The 20,709-nt window shown below is 40.8% G+C and overlaps 3 protein-coding genes across 4 annotated transcripts; 1 reads left to right on the plus strand and 2 right to left on the minus strand.

Moving 5' to 3' along the window:
- Nucleotides 1-881: 881 nt before the first annotated feature.
- On the plus strand, nt 882-4,103 carry LOC4343823 (3-oxo-Delta(4,5)-steroid 5-beta-reductase). Of its 2 annotated transcripts, none has more exons than XM_066312240.1 (2): nt 882-2,255; nt 3,855-4,103. In XM_066312240.1, the coding sequence occupies exon 1, from the start codon at nt 1,009-1,011 to the stop codon at nt 2,239-2,241; it is 1,233 nt and encodes a 410-aa protein (XP_066168337.1). In that variant the 5' UTR covers nt 882-1,008; the 3' UTR covers nt 2,242-2,255; nt 3,855-4,103. The 2 variants fall into 2 exon arrangements, with proteins under 2 accessions (XP_066168337.1, XP_015645334.1); XM_015789848.3 differs by lacking the exon at nt 3,855-4,103 and adding an exon at nt 2,360-2,566.
- A 937-nt stretch (nt 4,104-5,040) lies between these two features.
- LOC4343826 (NADPH HC-toxin reductase 1) lies at nt 5,041-9,797 on the minus strand. The gene is made up of 5 exons (XM_015789849.3): nt 9,611-9,797; nt 7,382-7,551; nt 6,548-6,784; nt 5,502-5,890; nt 5,041-5,290 (listed from the first exon to the last, which is right to left on the minus strand). Exons 1-5 carry the CDS (start codon nt 9,729-9,731, stop codon nt 5,158-5,160), a joined length of 1,050 nt encoding a protein of 349 aa, XP_015645335.1. The 5' UTR covers nt 9,732-9,797; the 3' UTR covers nt 5,041-5,157.
- Nucleotides 9,798-13,373: 3,576 nt separating this feature from the next.
- On the minus strand, nt 13,374-16,166 carry LOC4343827 (NADPH HC-toxin reductase 1). The gene is made up of 5 exons (XM_015790283.3): nt 15,930-16,166; nt 15,660-15,829; nt 15,052-15,264; nt 13,910-14,301; nt 13,374-13,643 (listed from the first exon to the last, which is right to left on the minus strand). Exons 1-5 carry the CDS (start codon nt 16,042-16,044, stop codon nt 13,511-13,513), a joined length of 1,023 nt encoding a protein of 340 aa, XP_015645769.1. The 5' UTR covers nt 16,045-16,166; the 3' UTR covers nt 13,374-13,510.
- Nucleotides 16,167-20,709: the final 4,543 nt, after the last annotated feature.

A 20,709-nucleotide genomic window follows, 5' to 3' on the forward strand; every position in this document is an offset into this window, starting at 1 on the left:
CGTCGATCTCTCTTAAGGGGGTGAGGGTGTAACATCCCGGCCTAGGGCTTAATAGGATTAATAGAATACTCATATCAACAAGTTGCAACTTCTTTTCCGGAAGCCAATCTCCAAAGAACTCCAGGGTTAAGCGTGCTTGGCCTGGAGCAATTTGGGATGGGTGACCGACCGGGAAATTCTTCCCGGGTGCACATGAGTGAGGACAAAGTGTGCAGAAAAGATATGTGTTGGTCTGTGAGGGCAGTCTATGACCTATGAAAGCTATCAAATATAAGTGGGCCCGGCCTAGGGGAAGGCGGGACGGCCCGGCCTAGGGGAAGGCGGGACGTTACATTGGGCGGGCAGTCTATGACCTATGAAAGCTATCAAATGTAAGTGGGCCCGGCCTGGGGGAGGGCGGGACGTTACATTGGGCTGCTGTTCTTAGGATCAGTATGTTAAAGTCTAGGTTTTCGCCGGTTTTTCTTTAATTAACCGTATTGTTGTAAGGTTTTTAGATCTGGTTTTCCTTATAAACTAGATCAACTCTCTTATTCTATGGTGAATTGTACGAACTCCCTGCCTGTCCCCTCGAAAAAAAAACTTTATCATCTTAATACTTCTATATGCTATCTCAATATCTCATATGTGCTTATATAAATATGGTGTACGTATATGCGAGTGTTTTGCAGTTTTACTGTATTTATATATAGCAGGCATCTAATTCATCATATAGTATTAAATTTCAAAAATATTATGAGAACGCACGCGGCCGTACCAATACCATATTAGCATATTAGATGAGTCCACTAGCACTGTACTCCCTGTGCTGGTGGCCTTGCTAGTTGGTACTACGTTCCTGTCCTAAACTCAATTATCGGTGCCGTTGCCTTGTCCTGCTTGCATTTGCATGCATGCTAATTAAAGTGTTCGTTGCTGTTTCGTCGCATGCACGTACATGATCAGGCTGTGTGGTGAAATCAAACCAGATTAGAGAGAGATCACCGTGTCCGTCGTCATCGGCGCGCGATGCCGCCGATGAGCATGAGCTGGTGGTGGGCAGGCGCCATCGGCGCCGCCAGGAAGCGCCACGACGGCGGCGGCGGCGAGCAGCAGCCGCCGTTCCGGAGCGTGGCGCTCGTGGTCGGCTCCACCGGCATCGTCGGCACCTCCCTCGTCGACATCCTCCCGCTCCCGGACACCCCCGGCGGGCCATGGAAGGTGTACGCGCTGTCGCGCCGCCCGCCGCCGCCGTGGTCGCCGCCGCCGCCCGCCGCGGTGACGCACCTCTGCGTCGACCTCGCCGACGCCGCCGCCGTCGCCGAGGCGCTGGCGCCGCTAACCGACATCACCCACGTCTTCTACGTCGCGTTGGCGGCTCCCCACCTCGCGGAGGCGCGGAGCCGCGAGGCGAACGCCGGCATGCTCCGGAACGTGCTCGCCGCCGTCGTCCCGACCTGCCCGGCGCTCGCCCACGTCGCCCTCCAGACCGGGAGCAAGCACTACATCGGCCCGCCGGAGTCCATCGGCAAGCTCCCCGTCGAGACGCCCTTCTCCGAGGACATGCCCCGCCACGACTACCCCAACTTCTACTACGACCAGGAGGACGTCCTCTTCGACGCGGTGACCTCCTCCTCCTCCTCCTCCTCCTCCCGCCGCGCCGCCGCCGTCACCTGGTCGGTGCACCGCCCGTCGCTCATCTTCGGGTTCTCGCCGCGGAGCGCCATGAACGTCGTGTGCAGCCTCTGCGTCTACGCCGCCATCTGCCGCAAGGAGCGCCGAGAGCTGCGGTGGCCGGGCTCCCTCGGCGCGTGGGAAGGGTTCAGCAACGCGTCCGACGCCGACCTCGTCGCGGAGCAGCAGATCTGGGCGGCCGTCGCCGACGCGGCGGCGAAGAACGAGGCGTTCAACTGCAGCAACGGCGACATCTACAAGTGGAAGCAGCTGTGGCCGGTGCTCGCCGGGAAGTTCGGGGTGGAGTGGGCGGGGTACGAGGGGGAGGAGAGGAGGGTGGGGCTGACGGCGGCCATGGCCGGGAAGGAGGCGGTGTGGGCGGAGATCGTCGCGGAGGAGAAGCTGGTGGCGACGGAGCTCGGCGAGGTGGCCAACTGGTGGTTCGTCGACGCGCTGTTCATGGACAAGTGGGAGTTCGTCGACACCATGAACAAGAGCAAGGAGCACGGATTCCTGGGGTTCCGGAACACGCTCAGGTCGTTCGAGGCGTGGATCGACAAGATGAAGCTTTACAGGATTGTTCCTTGATTAATTTATCTCAGGTTTCTCCTCAATCTCTCGTGGATTAATAATTATACCATTAGATCCGTTAAAATATAATAATTTTTAGCTATAAATCTGAACAAATAAAATATTTATATTTTAGGACGAAAGTACATCGGTCTAATACGGTGGCCTCGGGCAACCAAAGTAGTTTGTGGTGTTCTCTCTGGTCATGCATGGTCAATGCTTCCAGGCTTCCAGCGTCAAATCATTTTGACCAAAAGGGGTTAATGGTTTGTAAAACGTTTTGCTGTACATTTGTCCATTGAATTTTCCTCGAAAAATATATACTCCTTTTAAAATATTTCAATGATGATGATGAGTGGTGAATCTGTTACCCTCCACTATAGATGGCCAAACGGGCGGCACGGCTCAGGCCCGGCCGTGCCTGGGCCGAGGTTAGTCGGGCTGGCACAGCTCCAGCCCAGGCATGACCGTGCTCGGGTCAAAGATTTATTGGGCCGGCACGGTCTGACCAACATACTGGGCCGTGTTGTGTTGACCCATGTGTTGAAGCATCGGTCCTGGCACGACCTAATACAACTCGGGCCGTGTCGTGCCGGCCGGAAGGCACGATAGCCCATCGTGCTTCTTCAAAAAAAAGTCTAATTTTCGTCCCTCAGTTCTTTAGGCCATGTCTAAACGATTATGATAAGTCTATTTTGCATCTCTTCACTCTTGGGCCGTGAATTATATGGCTGCATTAAGTATAATTTTAGTCCCTAAACTACTTTTCTTCCCTCCTCATTGGATTGGGCCGTGCCAGGCTGGCCCACCGTGCCAAGGCATCGGTCCAGGCAGGGCCCAGCTATCGGGTCAGGCCGGTCCGGACACGTCCCTAATCGGGCCGTGTCTGGGTCGGGCCAAATGGCCAGGCCATTGGGCCTCGGGTGCTATGGTCATCTATATCTCTAGTCATGAATGGTCAATGCTTCCAGCATCAAATAATTTTGACCAAAGGGGTTAGTGCTTTGTAAAACGATTTGCTGTACATTTGTCGAATGAATTTCCCTCGAAAAATCTATACTCCTTTCAAAAGATTTCGATGATGATGATGATTTGTTATCTCCCACTACCGCTTGGTGGCGGATGAGCGGATCCATGGCCCGATAATCCTAGGCAGCTCTTTGGGCTTGCCGGCACGATCACACCATTATAATACCATTAATTTTCAGTGATTAACATGTATAATTGTTCACACTATATGTTTGTAGCATATATAAATTTAACCTTGTATGTTTCTGATGTGATTTAACACATACTACCTCCGTTTTTTAATAGATGACGCCGTTAACCTTTTCTCACATGTTTGATCATTCATTTTATTCAAAGAATTTACGTAATTATAATTTATTTTGTCATGAGTTGTTTTATCACTCATAGTACTTTAAGTGTGATTTATATCTTATACATTTGCATAAAATCTTTTGAATAAGACGAATGATCAAACATGTGAGTAAAAGTCAACGGCGTTATCTATTAAAAAATAGAGGGGAGTATTAATCTATCTCACTATCTCGTTGAATTCTATCGTAATTATTTGGATGATAGGCAAACGTCGAGAGTTTGAAATAGTTTTCCATTAATTTGTGTGGCAGCTCGCAAGAGAAGAAGAGATAGTAAAACGCAACCGTACGTTCGGCCGCATTCAAGCGACCGTACGTGTGGGCGACGAAGTCGGTCGCTCCTCCGTTTTCTTCTCTTCTCCGAAGTGTTTCGTGCGTGCACGTGACGTGTTTTCTGTGCCTTCCCACAATAGTGTTCAAGCCTCCATCTGATTGCTCTGAAGTTTTGGGAGCCACACCAGGATAGTGTGAACATTTGAATCAACGACACATGTTTTTGTTTGTGCCGGCTCGATCGCAGCCACATCACGAAACATATCTACCCCCTCCGTAACAAATTAAATAAATTTATAATAAAATAGAACTTTTTATAGTATGATAAAAGTTTTAGATGTACATTTGTTTAGATCCGTTATACTAGAAAATATCATATTCTATTCAGGGTTGGTTTATTTTTATACGGAGGGAATACTTAAACACGGTATTGGTTTGACCGATTGGATGCGCATGGTTAATTAAGTATTAACTAATATAAACTTGGAAAAATGTTTTTTTATATTTGTAAACAACTTTTATATATAAAGCTTTTCAAAAAAAAATCATGTCATTAAGTGTCTTGGGAAATATGTCCATAGTAATCTATTACATCCGTTCTAAAATATAAGAATTAAGGATCAGATAATATATATCATATTATTACAAATCTAGATATACTTCTTATCCCATCGGATCATAGGTTCTTATAGTTTGGTATGGAGGAAGTATATTAGCTAATGAGTGAAAAAGAGCATGGCCCTTAGACTGCACTACTGCAGTGGTGATACGGATCCAGCTCCTCTGACTTTGGGCTCGTACGTCAGAGGAGCCCAATATTTTGAGTCACATACTACAATAGAAAACAGTGTCTTGACTTAATGCTATAGCAACAGTGAAATGCACTGTTTGAGGTTACTGTTTAGATATTACTATGGCATAGTGATCGTTCACGTTCACTCGCGACGGCTGAAAATATCCAAGTTAGAGTACCGTACGCCTCTGACTTAAAACGCCGAGGATCTCATTCCGTGGTGATACGTGGTGACATATTGAAATCTGTGACCCTACCTCTTCCCACCATAGCTTTTATTGTTCTATGATATATATCAAATATAAATGTGTTGTCACGTATACACATGATCAAAGTGAGCAATCCTTCCAGCAAAGCAGGAAATAACACAGCTGAGGCAAAACTATATTTTATTTATTTTTCCTCATTAAAACGTACTATGGTATATATATTTTGTAAGCATGGGTATTTAGTGATTATAGTAGTAGGTCGGTGCGCAGTTCATCCGTATCAGAGCAATCCCAACCTCTTGGCGCATTCGACGCTGCAGATCAACGTCTCCTCCACCCCATACTTGTACTTGAAACCTAAATCCACAAGCTTATTTGTATCCGCTTGCACCCTCACGTCCTTGCCTACCACCCTAACAAAGAGACCACACATATATATGATATACATTTATATAGCACATCCTATATCTTCATCCTAAAATATAAAAAAAATTTAGCTATAAATATAAACCATACATGTATCCAGATTTATAGTTTAAAATGCTTATATTTTATAACGAAGCGAGTACAATTTTATCTAAAGAACGAAAAATAACAAATAAATCACTGGTCAAAGACACGTACTCTTTGAGTTTTATCGTGATCTCTGGGTATTTGGTGACGAAGTGATCGACGTAATCCTGCATATTGGGGTACCCAACGGCGCAGAGGAAGCGGCCGGCGATGGACGGCTGCTCCGCGCAGAAGATATGCGCCTCGCAGATGTCCTCGATGTGTGCCAGTGGCACCGAACCTATCAGGGCCTGCAAGAACTTGAGGGTGTTGTGGCATGACTCGTCGCCGGTGAGCGGCGACACGATCACCGGCACGCTGAGCGAGTGGTAGAGCTGGGTGGTGTCGGCGTCGCCGCCGACGAGCGCGCACGCCAGGGTGACCACCTCGAACGCCCTGCTCTCGGACTCGTTGTACCTTAGCAGCAGCTTCTCTGTGAGCGTCTTGGATGAAGAATAATCCTATAAAGCCATTTGAAGTATCAAAAAAAAAAACGTACTGCATGTACCATTGTTAATTTGCTCTATGGTATCTAATAAATCACCAATCAGAAGTCTGAGAATTACTAACATATGTTGAAATGCCATTTTCACTCGGTTAAACGAAAGAAATATTCCTGACGATGATTGCGAATTTGGGTGTACTGTTTAATTGATTGTACTAGTATAATGATATATTATGCTGTTGAATTCTTTTAATATCTATATAGATGATATATATACTCCTTCCATCCTAAAATATACATACTTTTAGATCTAGTTTCTCAATGCTATAGATATGAAATTAAAAGGGGTAGTTGGTATTGATTTAATTAGATGAGAAAGTTTGTAGAGAAATCAAATGAGGGATTACTGTGATTAGTTTAAACATGAAAACAGACAGAGAAGCTATAATATATTTAAGATAAATTTTAAACTATATAAATTTTATATTGAAGGAGAGATAAATTTTTATATTTGCTCATTACTTTGTCAACATGAAATGCGTAGTTGATTAATTACATACTTTCTCTGTTTCACAATGTAAGTCATTCTAGTATTTTTCACATTTATATTGATGTATATATGTCTAGATTTATTAACATTAACATAAATATGGGAAATGCTAAAATGGCTTACACTGTGAAACGGAGATAGTACATCCACCATGGTGTTGTTGTAGCTGTGGGAGTGATCGAGAGGAGTCCAGCATGACTCGTTGATGAAGTCCTTGTACCCCTCGCCGCCGTCCTCCCGGAGCGGCGACGCGGCGGTGACGGAGGCCGTGTGGATGACGCGCCGCACCGTCTTTGACCGCTCGCATTGCTGCAGGATGATGCGCATCGCGTCCACCGCGGCTTCAGTGGTGTTCTTGTACTGCAAAACAAAACACATGCGAATCAACCTCTCATCTTAATTATTGTCATCTGGTAGTGTAAAGTTTAATCTAAAACAGAGCACTCAATAGTCCACTATCCCTCTATTCACATTTACTAAAGCCATCGAGACACTTGGTGCAGAGTCTGAAAGTCATTAACTTTCATTATTACAAAAGTAAATGATCGAGATTATCATTTTTAAGTAGCTGTGTAATATTTTTCTTCACCAGAAAGACCGAAAGACCGAAGGAGGCTATCCGAATATATTAAGAAGAATAAAGTTACAACAAAAAAATCCACGGAAGCAGTTGAGATCGGAAGTACACCAAAGTGCACGACCAAGAACCACGTGCTAACCACACAATCACAAACTATTTAGATCGAGGAACCTAGCACCAAAACGACCCTCCGCTATGCGTGACCAATCACCGTCGTGCCTACGACAACACCACCAAGACGAGACTCTGGAAACGATACTCCCCCATGGAAGGTCACGGCATCAAAGACGTTGCTATCTCGCCCATGTAAAAAAGATCCGGTATGTGATGATTTCATCTTTTCCACGATAGCATTCGAGGCTAGCAGCCGTGTGTACCTTGGTACTGCGAGGGTCGTGCTGCAGCGGGGTGGCGAGGAGGAAGACGAACTCGCAGCCGGCGATGGCCGGCTCGAAGGTGTCGGCGTCGTACATGTCCGCCTCGAACAGCACCAGCCGCTCCGCCGCGCCAGGGAGCTCTCTCAACGGCGCCGTCTTCTTCTCATCTCCTATCAAATCACGTAGCCATGAAAATTTGTATTACCTCCATATTTCATATTTTAATGTATGACGCCGTTGACTTTTTATCTAACGTTCGACCATTCGTCTTATTCAAAAAATTTATGTAATTATGATTTATTTTATTGTGACTTGATTCATCATCAAATGTTCTTTAAGCATAACATAAATATTTTTCATATTTGCACAAAAATCTATTATATTATTAAAGGAATAGAAAAAGGAGCCTCCACGTTCGCTCTCACGGCCTAGAAATTCTCACATTAATCGGAGAAAAAGAAAAAACAGAGTCTATATAGAAATACAATTTAGAAATAGCTGAAATTCGGAATCAAAAAATAAGGAATATTAGAAGAGGAGACTAGAGTCCATATAAAAATACAATTTATAAATAACTGAAATTCGGAATTAAAAAATAAGGAATATTAGAAGATGAGACTAGAGTCCATATAGAAATATAATTAGGAAATAACTGAAATTCGGAATTAAAAAATAAGGAATATTAGAAGTAGAGTATAGAGTCCATGTAGAAATACAATTAGGAAATAACTATATAATTAGAAAATAACTGAAATTCGGAATTAAAAATAAGAAATATTAGAAGTAGAGTATAGTCCATATAGAAATACAATTAGGAAATAATTGAAATTCAGAATTAAAAATAAGGAATATTAGAAGTAAAGTATAGAGTCCATATAGAAATACAATTAAGAAAAAAATAAATTCGAAATTAAAAAAATAAGGAATATTAGAAGTAGAGTATAGAGTCCATATAGGAATTTAAAACTAACTAAAATTTGGAATAAACATAATGAAATTAAAAGTAGAGTTTAGAGTCCGTATAAAAATACAATTTACAAATAACTAAAATTCGAAATTAAGAAAAATATGGGAAGAAGAGTTTAAAGTCAATATAGGAATACAATTTAGACGTAACTGAAATTCGAAATTAAAAATTAAAGAATATTGAAAGATGAGTTTAGAGTCCACATAGAAATACAATTAGAAATAATAAAAATTTAGAAATAAAAATAAATAATATTGGAAGAAGATCATAGAGTCTATATAGAAATACAATTTACAGAAAATTCGGAATTAAAATAATATATTAAAAGACGAGTATAGAGTCTATATATGAATATATATAATTTACAAATAACTAAAATTTGATATTAAAAATAATTAATAACTAACAAGTATATAAAATACAATATGAATATTACACATTAGTAGTTTTGTAAAGTTATTGCAAAATTTAAAATTATGTTGTCATTTTAATATATTTAAATAATATAATGAGAAAATATATATACTATTATATGATAGAAAATATAATGATGCTAGCCGCGCAATCTGCGCAGGCCACCATGTTAGTTTATTATACTGTGATATATTACATCATCCAAAATCACTTATATTATGTTGTACATATGTTCTTAATGACATAGAAATCAATGTTGAAAAATAAAATACCATGAAAAACTTAAAAATCAATTTTAAAATTCAAAATATGATTGGAATGACAAGATGAAGAGCAAACGATAAAATAAGCCCTTATCGCGCTCTTTTTATGCGGAATGGTTAAATACATGAATAATTTGAGATAATTGTTTGAAGATTAAAAAAAACTTAATGCATTAACTATTATAAAAGTTGAAAGAAAAGAATGTAAAACATTTTTTTAAAGAATTCATATATAGTTTTTTTTAAAAAATACCATTTAGAAGTTCGATAAAGAATGTGTGTTTGTTGATTATTCCACTAGGAAAAAAAGGAGACAGTAAATCAACACGTGATTTCTTTTTTGTTAGCCAAATGATTTCTACGTTATAGTATTGCAAAGACTTCTAAAAGGGTTAAAAAAAGGCCTTTGCTAGTTTTGTATAAAACGAATGAACAAACGTTGTTCAAAAAGTCAACGGCGTCATACATTAAAATACGGAGGGAGTAAATTGTGTTGGTTTTATGCTTGCAGATGGCTACAAGATTTTTGGAAAATATAGAGGTGATCTAGCTAGAGAATAGTAGAGATCATTGGGGAGAGTATACCGAGATTTCTCAAGGTCGCATGCACGACGCAGCCTCGCTGCAGCAGCTTCTTGATGAGGCACGTCGCGATGTAGCCGCTGGCTCCTGTGACGCACACCCTGCTGCTGCTGCTGCTCGTCATCGCTTCTGCTTCTCGTTCTGTTCCTTCAGATCAGATGCGTTTGGTTTCTATGGCCCTCTCTCAACCTGTTTAAATAATGCAAATAACGTACAAGACTGAACTTAGTGTCAGTGTCAGTTGTTTGGGAAACAAAATCTACTTCGGCTGCGTTCTTTTCAGCAAAGTCCTCCTCGTTTTCCGTTAGCACGCTTTTCAAACTACTAAACGGTGCATTTTTCTGTAAAAAGTTTCTATACGAAAGTTACTTAAAAAAATCATATTAGTCCATTTTTTTTAAAAAGAATAGCAGATACTTAATTAATCATGTGCTAATGGATCGCTCCGTTTTCCGTAATCACTGTTCATAAGAAGAAAGAACGCAGCCTTCCTCCATTTCATATTAAGGTGTGTTTAGTTCACACTAAAATTAGAAGTTTGGTTGAAATTGAAACGATGTGACGGAAAAGTTGGAAGTTTACGTGTGTAGGAAAGTTTCGATGTGATGGAAAAGTTGAAAGTTTGAAGAAAATGTTTGGAACTAAACAAGGGCTTAATAGTCATTTTAACTTTCTTTCTAGCTATAAACTTCTTTAGATTTAACTAAGTTTATAAAAATTTTAATATTCACAACATTAAATTAGTTTAATTAAATATTATGTTGAATATATACATTGATAATATGTTTGTTTTGTATTAAAAATATTATTATATTTTCTATAAAAATAGTCAATTTTTTAATTAAAAATATTAGTTAGGAAAAAAAAAGTAAAAACAGCTTATAATATGGTAAAACAGTGTAAGGGCATGTATAAAGGTAGAGTCAGGCATGAGCTCTGCATTATCTAGAGACTAAAATCTTACAATAGTTGATGACAATATGGTCTCTAATCATTAATGTATCAAAATATTTTTCTTACTATTCTTTCATTTCTTTCACCACCATGCAACGAAATTTGCTCTAATAAATAAATGCTAAGAGTCAACTCTGAGCCGCTGTCATGCATAACAATCATATTTCTCTTTCCTCCTTTCTCTTTCATCCATGTCATCAAATTTATTTGCATAGCAATATAGAGACCACTGATAAAAACCGTTTTACATGCTCTAAACAATGTGAGTGTTCGGCGGGGACAGCCTTTTTTTGTGGCCACATGTGCCACGATTTGCATTTATACTTACCAAACTAGTTGTGCGATATCTGATCCGATCTCTGACCACAGGTTTGCATTCATACCATCGCTACACCAAACCAGAATTTCTTGAAACCATATTTCAGATTTAGAAAAAAAAAATCGGATCACCGTGTCTGTACCAATTCATTAAAAGTTAAATTTTTTTTGAACAGATTCGAGAATTCCGTCCCAGGACAAACATGCCGCAGCTAGCATACATCTATCATGGCCTGGAGAAACGAGGTTCATGTTTGAAAAACAAGATGTGTATTCCCGACACATTTCGCTGTTACAGAAAATTTCAAAAAACATCTCTATCCTGGCCATGCTGATCATTGAACAATATATCAAGTGAACACTGTTGATTGTTAGACCTCCAAATTCATTTTCAAATTGTTGATCATTAACCAATCTTTCAAACCGAAAACGTGGATGACAACACGCTACGTCCGGTCCCCGTCAGGTGCAGCCGCGGCGGAGCCATTGAGCCGGCCATTTCTCCACTCGCGCGGGCAGGCGGACCAAGCGGCGGACGACGACGGTACAAGGATGCAATTTTTTTTTTACTAGCAAAATGCCCATGCGTTGCCTGAGTGAAGAAAAAAAAAGTAATTAGTGTGTGGGAGCATAAAGTCACCAGGTTAATTGAGGTCTATATAGTCAAATCATGCCTTTCCTGTGCAAATAAGACGCTAACATGATATAATTATTTGCCGCTCTAAATCCACTAACATGGATACTAAAATTTGGAACCACAAAAAATATTTACTTTTTTGTCATGTATTATTATGAGTCAGTTGCAATACATTATTATTTTATGGTACTCGGTATTGATAAACTTTTTTCATATTGTAAAGAGTAGCCATAGTACAAGATATATTTTTTGCTAGTTATCAGATCAACCTCACTGCACTCCAATTGCATAATCACTCACTCAAAAAATCAGAAGGAAATGGTACAATCAATGGAAAGAAAAAGAAGTGGTGTATCGTAGAATAACTTTCACTCTAAACAATAGAATAAATCATACAATGAATGGAAAAAAAGTGATGTGGTTAGATGTCCTACGGCGAATGAGAAATTGATGAGGGAAAAAAATCCGGATGTAAACACGAGTCATTTTGTTGGTGATTACATGTTTTTTAAAAAGAAAGACACATATGATTGTTTTTTATTTTTTAAAAATAATTTATTTTGTTGGTAAATAGTTCATTTAAATTTTGTGGTGATTACATGTTTTTAAGTTATAAAATCTTTTTTTTATCCGATACCTGGTAGGCATGAGTCCAAACTTTATTCCTGCTTGTGCTGGGCTGTAGCTCCTCTGCTCGGTGGGCTCGCTGGTGGCTACGACTGCTTTTTTCTGGGCCGGCCTGCTGTTGCTTTTGATGGGCTGCAATATTTCTCCACTAATCCACAAATCCGATCTGCTTTGGATGGGCTTTCTCCTTTTTTTTTTCTCTTTTATTTGCGGGCTTAAGAGATCGCTGTCAGCTTCCGAATCGTGATTAGCGACGAAATATCATGTGGACCCACGCTTAATGACGTACGAAAATATTTACGGAAGCCTTACTTATTTTTTAAGTAGTTTTTTTATTTTAAAAATCTTTTTAATTTTGAAATCAAACTCTTGTGAAACTTATTTTTAACATCTGAACCTTTTGCACATGTCAAGCAAATTGGCGTCACAACACAATACTTTCACACTGGTCTCGTTGGCGTGAAAACAATCTTTGGTCACGCTGCTCGATAAAACTGTTACGCCCATTGCAAGTGGTGTGTAAGTGTTTTTTTATCACGCCGGGCGTCTGGCGTAGACAAAAGGTTTGCATGTTAAAAATAAGTTTTTAAAAGAGTTTATTTCAAAATAAAAAAAATAAAAAGTACAAAAACTATAAAAAAAATCCAGAGATGGACAGGACTCTGGCCAATTCGGCTTTGCGGCGCCGGAGCGCACGGTGGGAGAAGCATGCACGGAACGGAGCCATCGTTTTTACAAACGAAAAGTATTTTGTGAATAAAACTTATATACGTGTGTTCTTAGCACAAAATCAGCTCCAAATTTAAGGTTGAAAATTTAAATTTTACCTGATAAGTATAAGCATAAGAAAAAGATGAGGCCTGAAAAAAAAAAAGGAGAAATAGACAGACGGTTGGTGGAGTGGAAGGGCCTCCAGGCTCCAGCAAATGACATTGTCAAATGACAAGATGGCAAATGCGATGGCTCTAGCTGTCGAGCGCATATATGGTAGTCCCTCCGTTTCAGGTTGTAAGACGTTTTGATTTTGGTTAAAGTCAAACTGATTTAAATTTGACTAAGTTTATAGAAAAATATAGTAATATTTGTAATACTAGTACCAAATTAGTTTTATTAAATCAATAATTGAATATATTTTCATAATAAATTTGTCTTGGGTTAAAAATGTTATTATTTTTTCTACAAACTTAGTTAAACTTGAAGCAGTTTGACTTTGACTAAAGTCAAAACGTCTTGTAACCTGAAACGGAGGTAATATTATCGATGAACAATGTTCTGATAGCTTTAGGGTACATTTCTTAGATACGGTTGGAGTAAAAGGGCCGGAACAAATACAGACATTAGGACAGAAATTATACTGCTTGGCACGCTCAAAGTAATCCCAGCCTCTTGGCACATTCCACGCTGCTGTCCAACGTCTCCTCCACCGTAAACTTGTACTTGAACCCCAAATCCCCAAGCTTGTTTGTATCCGCTTTCACCCTCACATCCTTCCCAATCACCCTAACACAGACCACACAAACAAACAGATATAAGATCTACCCCCTCCGTTTCACAATGTAAGTCATTCTAACTTTTTCCACATTCATACTAATATTAATGAGTCTAGATTCATATATATGTCTAGATTCATTAAAATCAATATAAATGTGAAAAAAGCTAGAATAACTTACATTGTGAAACGGAGGAAGTACGGTACATACATGACACATTCATATATCCTATAAAGAAAACATAAGATCGAGAGAACAAATCAACAATGCACTTACCCTTGAAGCTTTATCGCGATCTCCGGGTACTTGACAGCGAAACGGTCGACATAGTCCTGCATGTTGGGGTACCCAACGGCGCAGAGAAATCGGCCGGCGATGGATGGTTGCTGCTCCATGCAGAAGATGTGTGCCTCGCATATGTCGTCTATGTGCGCCAGTGGCACAGAACCCAGCAGCGCTTGCAGGGACTTGAGGCCGCCGTGGTAGAGCTCCTGGCCGGTGAGCGGCGACACGATCAGCGGGATGCTTAGCGAGTGATAGAGCTGCGTGGTGTCGGTGTCGCCGCCGATGAGCGCGCATGTCAGGGTGACCACCTCGAACGCCCTGCTCTCGGACTCGTTGTACCTCAGCAGTAGCTTCTCTGTGAGTGTCTTGGATGAAACATAAGCCTACAAAAGCACAATTCATGTGATGATCTATCATTTCTCATATTTGAACCGCATGTATGAGAGATTCAGTTTGAAAATTTACAACTCAAGCTAGTGTACAATTGTCAATAAGATCTATGTTCATAATAACATGATCTATCTAAGAAATAACCAGAACTTTTTTAGCGTGCAAAATCTCTCCCAGTATCAAATTATAATTAAGTATAGATAGATAGATAGATAAGACAATATTCAAATATACTCCCTGTATTTCATACCGTAAGTTGTTTTGATTTTTTTTTCCATTCAAACATTTTCAAGTATTTTCGACACAAAAGAACTATTCTTTCAAAATATATTAAATGTCATACTTATTGAAACTAATTTAGTGTGATAGATGTAGCTATTTTTTTATAAACTTAATCAAATCTTAAATAAGTTTGACCAAAAGAAAAAAGTCAAAATAACTTATAATATGAAATGGAGGGATTACTTATACTTTTAAAATTACTAGAATTCTTTTTATTTCTTATCACTAAAATATAATGGATTTGAAAATAATTTACATATATGTGTAGTACTATTAAAAGTATGTGCAAACTTTTCAAAGAAATTGATAACATTTAATTTGTTATAGCTGTTGTGCATGATGTTCGTAATATACTAGTTGCAGGATGGATACGCTCCTTGATAGATAGATAGATAGATAGATAGATAGATAGATAGATATGTGAACATATATTTTTTGACGGAGAATGGGTAGCTGATTACATCCATCATGACGTTGCTATAGCGGTTGGAGAGATCAAGAGGAGTCCAGCATGACTCGTTGATGAAGTCCTTGTACCCCTCGCCGTCCTCCCTGAGCGGTGACGCGGCGGTGACGGAGGCCGTGTGGATGACGCGCCGCACCGTCTTTGACCGCTCGCATTGCTGCAGGATGATGTGCATCGCGTCCACAGCCGCCTCGGTGGTGTTCTTGTACTGCAATAATATAAAAACATAATTAACAATTAACAAACTTACAAACACAGCAACCTCTCATCCTGCTAATTGTTGTTGCACAATGCACCTAGTGCTGCTACTGACTGCATGCCTAGAACTAGTAGTAGTGAATTCTAAAAAAAAACAGAACACTCAAATAATCCATGATATATCCATCTTAAACTCAGGCCATCGTTGGAGTTTATTAATTCCAGGCTTCTGCATTTAATTTTTTTTTTTAAAAAGGAAGGATCCATTATTATGAAATAAAATTACACCCTGCCTCTGCATCTGTATCTACCAGAGTGCTGCATGATAAACTTAACTTTCCTTTCCTTTCCTTTTTTTTTTCTCTTTTTCAGTTCCAGACAGTGTGCACTGCGTGCGTGGGTTACCTTGGTGCTAAGCGGATCATGAATTAGCGGGGTGGCGAGGAGGAAGACGAACTCGCAGCCGGCGATGGCGGGCTCGAAGGTGGCGGCGTCGTACATGTCCGCCTCGAACAGCACCAGCCGCTCCGCCGCGCCGGGCATCCTCCTCAGCAGCGCCGTCTTCTTCTCATCTCCTGTCGTCAGATATATGCATGATCACCAACCATGCATGCATCCATGAATGAATCAACAAGAATTTGGAAAGAAAGTGAGGAAGAGATGGGTAAGATGTACCGAGATTTCTCAAGGTCGCATGCACGCCGCAGCCTCGCTGCAGCAGCTTCTTGATGAGGCACGTCGCGATGTAGCCGCTGCCACCGGTGACGCACACCGGCCTGCTGCTGCTCATCGTGTCACACGACCTCTCCTCGATCGATTGTTGTTGTTCGATCTCTTCTTCCTCCAGTCCAGTCAAATATGGTGGTGTCTGTGACTCTCTCGGCCCGGTTTAAATAGAGAAAAAACTAAGACCGGGCTTGATACAGATGTTAATGGTTTTAATAAGAAAAAAAAAATACGTTTTGTTCGTCCTAGGAGTCCGTATCTTGAACGTGGAAGAAACAAAATGCATGTGGCGTGGAAACGGCCCTCGCAGGCGTTGCAATGTGTGTTTCTCACGGAAAAGCTAACGCGCACGCGTTGGTGGCGACCGTTTTCGGATAGTTTAGCCTAACTAACTAAGTTATTAGTAAATAATGATAGTAATTAAGATATGATTTTCTTTTTTCCGGAAGATTTTTTCTACTAACCGATTGAAACTTTCAAGTTAGATTTAAAAAAATATGAAAACTTTCGATTGAAACTTTCAAGTTAGATTTAAAAAAATATGAAAACTTTCGATTCCGATTAAAAACTTTCGACTCGAGATTTGAAAATATTCAACTCAAATTCGAAAACTTTCAACTCGAGATTTGAAAATATTCAACTCAAATTCGAAAACTTTCAACTCGAGATTTGAATACTTTCAAATCAGATTTAAAAATTTTTCAAGTTAAGATTTAAAAACTTTCAACTCAAAACATTTTAAAAAAATAAGTGCGCTAAAGATTAAAAGAAATAATCAGAAAAAAGAAAAAAAATCACAAAATAAAAAGAAAAAACAAATCGCGAAAAAAAATAGGCTGGTGGGCTTTTCTGGGCCGGAGCAGCTGGCGCGCCAACAAGCAACGCCCTGTTTCTCAAGACATGCTTCTTGTATTTATGCATAATACTGCCAAACTAGCAGCCCACCGCCTCTGGTCAACTTGTGTCCATTGAGAAAATCACCGCACTCCAAACTAAGCTTTTTTTATTCTTATCTGTATCTCTATCGCTATCTCTATCTCTATCTTTATACTATTATAAAAATTAAAAATGTTTTTTCCGGTACTTTAATATGTTATCCGCATATGAGTCAGTTTTTAAGTTCGTTCGCTTTTGAAAATACAAATTCGTATTTGAGTTGGGTTTTAAGTTTATTTTGGTTTTGGAAATACAAAAGAAGTTGTATAAGAAATTTCTTCAAAAAAAACTCGCATGTTAATTTGAAATGATCGAACTACCAATTGTAGCTCATGATTTTCTAGAAAAATATATATCCAAACGAATCCTCACAGTGAATTTCACCTTAACTAAATTATATAACAATAATAAAATTAAAATAATCTTCACCCAAAAAAGAGATCATTACTCTATATTACAGCAAACTCAGCTGTTTCTTTTTTTAAAAAAAATATGAATAAATTCGAAACAAATTCTGCTGCATGTACGTATGGCTGGATCTGTTCTAGGCTACCGGCATCGGAGTCAGGCGCTGGGGTCGTAGTCGTAGTACGTACTCGGGATTTTGAGTTTGTGCTTACAACGTTTGACCACTCGTCTTATTTAAATTTTTTTAAAATTATTATTTATTTTATTTATGATTTACTTTATTATCTACAGTATTTTAAGCATAACTTTTCGTTTTATATATTTGCAAAAAGAATTTGAATAAGACGAGTGGTCAAACGTTTCAAGCGAAAACTCAAAATCTCTTGTACTGTGGGACGGAGGGAGTAGCAGCTAGCGTGGCGGGGGCGCGGGTGTTGTCGCGGCAGAGACTGTTTGGTTGCTACCGTGAGCTACTTGCCTGAGGAAAAGTGGCGCCTGAGAGTTCCCTGAAATTTTGGTGCTTGTTGCCTGATGGGGCATCCTTGAGTTGGTTGTTTGGTTGAAGTCCTGAACTAAACGTGCCTGAGGAAAATTAGTAGGCGCAAAACAGTGTGCTTTGAGTAAAAAAGTGTTTATAACACTTCCCATTAGACAGCATTAATCTATAGATCATTCCTTCTGATTGGAAACCCTAAAAAAAAGTTTCTTCTGATTGCATCGCACGGACCAAACACAATACGACGATTGTGGAATCCAGCAAGGAGGCGGTGGTGGTTTGCATCATCGCGTATTCTCGTCAGGCATTACGACGGTGATTATCAACCGATCGATGCTGCCGCCTGGAGCTCAGGCCACCTATTTTGGTCGCTTGGACGAGGCTAATTGCACGCCTAAGGTGGATCAGGCCAGGCAGGTGGAAAGGGCCCTCAGGGCAGCAACCAAACAGGCCTTTAACCCTGCCATTCGACGCGAGCAACCCGGGCGGCCAGGCCCCTGCACACTGCCGCTTGCACGCACGGCGTTCACCTGCGGAGTTGTGGGCCGGGGGAGTTTATCCTAGGAAAAAGTCTAATATGGGTCCCTAATAATATAGATCTAATTCGTATCCCTCAGCCGTAAAAACCGGTATAACGACTCCCTCAACTATCAATATCAGTTCAATTTATCTTCCCAGGTGGTTTGCATGATAGTTTTATCTTGCGTGGCGCATGTTAACGTGGTATTTATCCTACATGGCATTATAATTAGAAAAAAAAGTAAAAATAAAAAAATTGTATGACCCATATGTAAGTCCTCATCTCTCTCCTCTTTTTATTTCCTCCCTTTCTCTTTCTCCCCATCACGCTTCTAGCGGCAGTTTTGTCTTCTAGGAGGGCGGTAGCGAGTCGGGAGCTGGGAGGGCACCAGCGGTTCCTCCCCCTCTTTTGTCCCTCCCTCTCCTCTCTCTGAGGGGATTGGGGTGCCATGGCCATCGGACGCAAGGAAGGGCGTCATTCTGTTGCTGCTTATTTTCTAACGGTGACTCAGGACAGGAAGCGGGCCGACGACGGTGGCCACCAGGCTCGAGATCGTGTCACCCCACGCTGACTCCAGCACTAGCGATCCTCCCTTCCCTCCCGCCCCCCAGGTGTAATCTCTAGGACCACTACTACCACCACCGGATCCTCCTCCTATATTATGCCATCTGCGCCACGAGAGGTCTCGAACCCGGTGTAATGGAGCTTGAGTGACCAGGAGGCCCCACTGTCCCCTCTCCTTGCGGACGACGCAACAACGAAGGAGAGTGGCCGCTGCTGACCCTGAGCACTCCCCTCCTCTTCAACTAGGGAGGTGCTCATCTAGTGGCTCCTCTTCGGCACACACCATGACGTCAAGGAAGCAATGCTGCATCCACCCAGTCATCTTCAACTAGGGAGGTGCTCATCTAGTGGCTCCTCTTCGGCACACACCATGACGTCAAGGAAGCAATGCTGCATCCACCCAGTCATCTTCTTGGTGACTTGGTGTCGGAGGCACCGTGGACAAGATGGAGAGGCCACGCTAGAGACATCGTCAACGAGCTGCCACGAGTTGGTGTCAGGACGAAGTCGAGGGTGAAGTGTCTCTTGTTAATGTTGGTAGATGGGATGAAGATGATGCCATCGTTGCTGCCGCCACCATTGTGTCGTTGTGGCCATTGGTAGTAGGGGCTGTCAGCGGCGTGTAGTTGCCGACAATGTAAGCCTCTTAGGCTCTCGGCTCCGAGAAGAAGACAAGGGAGAGAGTTAGAGAGAGGGGGTAGAGAGGGAAGAAGAGAGAGAAGATTACCCTACTTTATTTCATTTTTTCTAATAACCAAGCTACGACGTAAAATCTATGTCAGAAAAAAAAAACCACCATCATAATAGTCGACGGAATTGTTTTACATGATTATAATAGTTGGAGGAATCGTTATACCCAATGTTATGGTTAAGAAATATGAATCAAATTGCGACCAAGTTGAGCGAGTCGGACTCTTTCCTTTTCCCTCCTCTTTGTGGCACGTATTCCAGCCCCGGGGAGCAGGAGCCCGTTGGTGGAGCAGATGCGATCCACGGACCACGGATGGATGCATGGGACTCCGGGTAATTCAGCTCGAGGCGGCGGGGATGATGTCATGATATATATTACCAGAGATGGATCAAGATCATTGGATCGGACTGTTCAGCAGACAAGGACGTAGTAGCACATTAGTTACGCACGACACACTTGAGCAATAATAATACTCCAGTTCATTGCCCATCGGTGTTTCGAATAGACAACTGAACAGCTGAACAATGAATCAAGAGCACAATCAATAGGGAAACTGTTTTAACATCTCGAGTGGATGTGGACATCCACCCATTTATTACATGTCATCTAAACGTTTATGAAAAAAAATAAAAAAATACAAACAAGATAGATCAATATGTAATATATCAATCCACAAACATGCAAATTAAAATTTAACTTCTACAAATTGTAACACAAATAACAAACATAACTCAAATTAATATATATATATATATAATTAAATTTGTTGTTTTTGTTACAACTTGTAGAAGTTGAATTTGAACTTGCATGTTTGTGAGGTGATATATTACATATTGATCTATCTTGTTAATTTTTTTGAAAATTTTTTGTAACTATCTAGTTGGCGTACAATAAACAGAACGTCCACTAGAGCTACTAAAATACATCTCCCAATCAATAGTCCAAATGTCCAATAGTACCGTTATTGAAATAGAACACAGCCCTACACATTTGGTCCTGGCCAACAACACGTGGCTGGTAGGTCTCAAAGCATAAGTGAGTATGTTGCCAACTTGGCATTAGTCCTCACATATTTTTTCATTCGGTAACAACAAATTCATTGGCATGCGTCTTA

The sequence above is a fragment of the Oryza sativa genome, chromosome 7 (genome assembly GCF_034140825.1).
Source record: "Oryza sativa Japonica Group chromosome 7, ASM3414082v1".
NCBI lineage: Eukaryota > Viridiplantae > Streptophyta > Magnoliopsida > Poales > Poaceae > Oryza > Oryza sativa.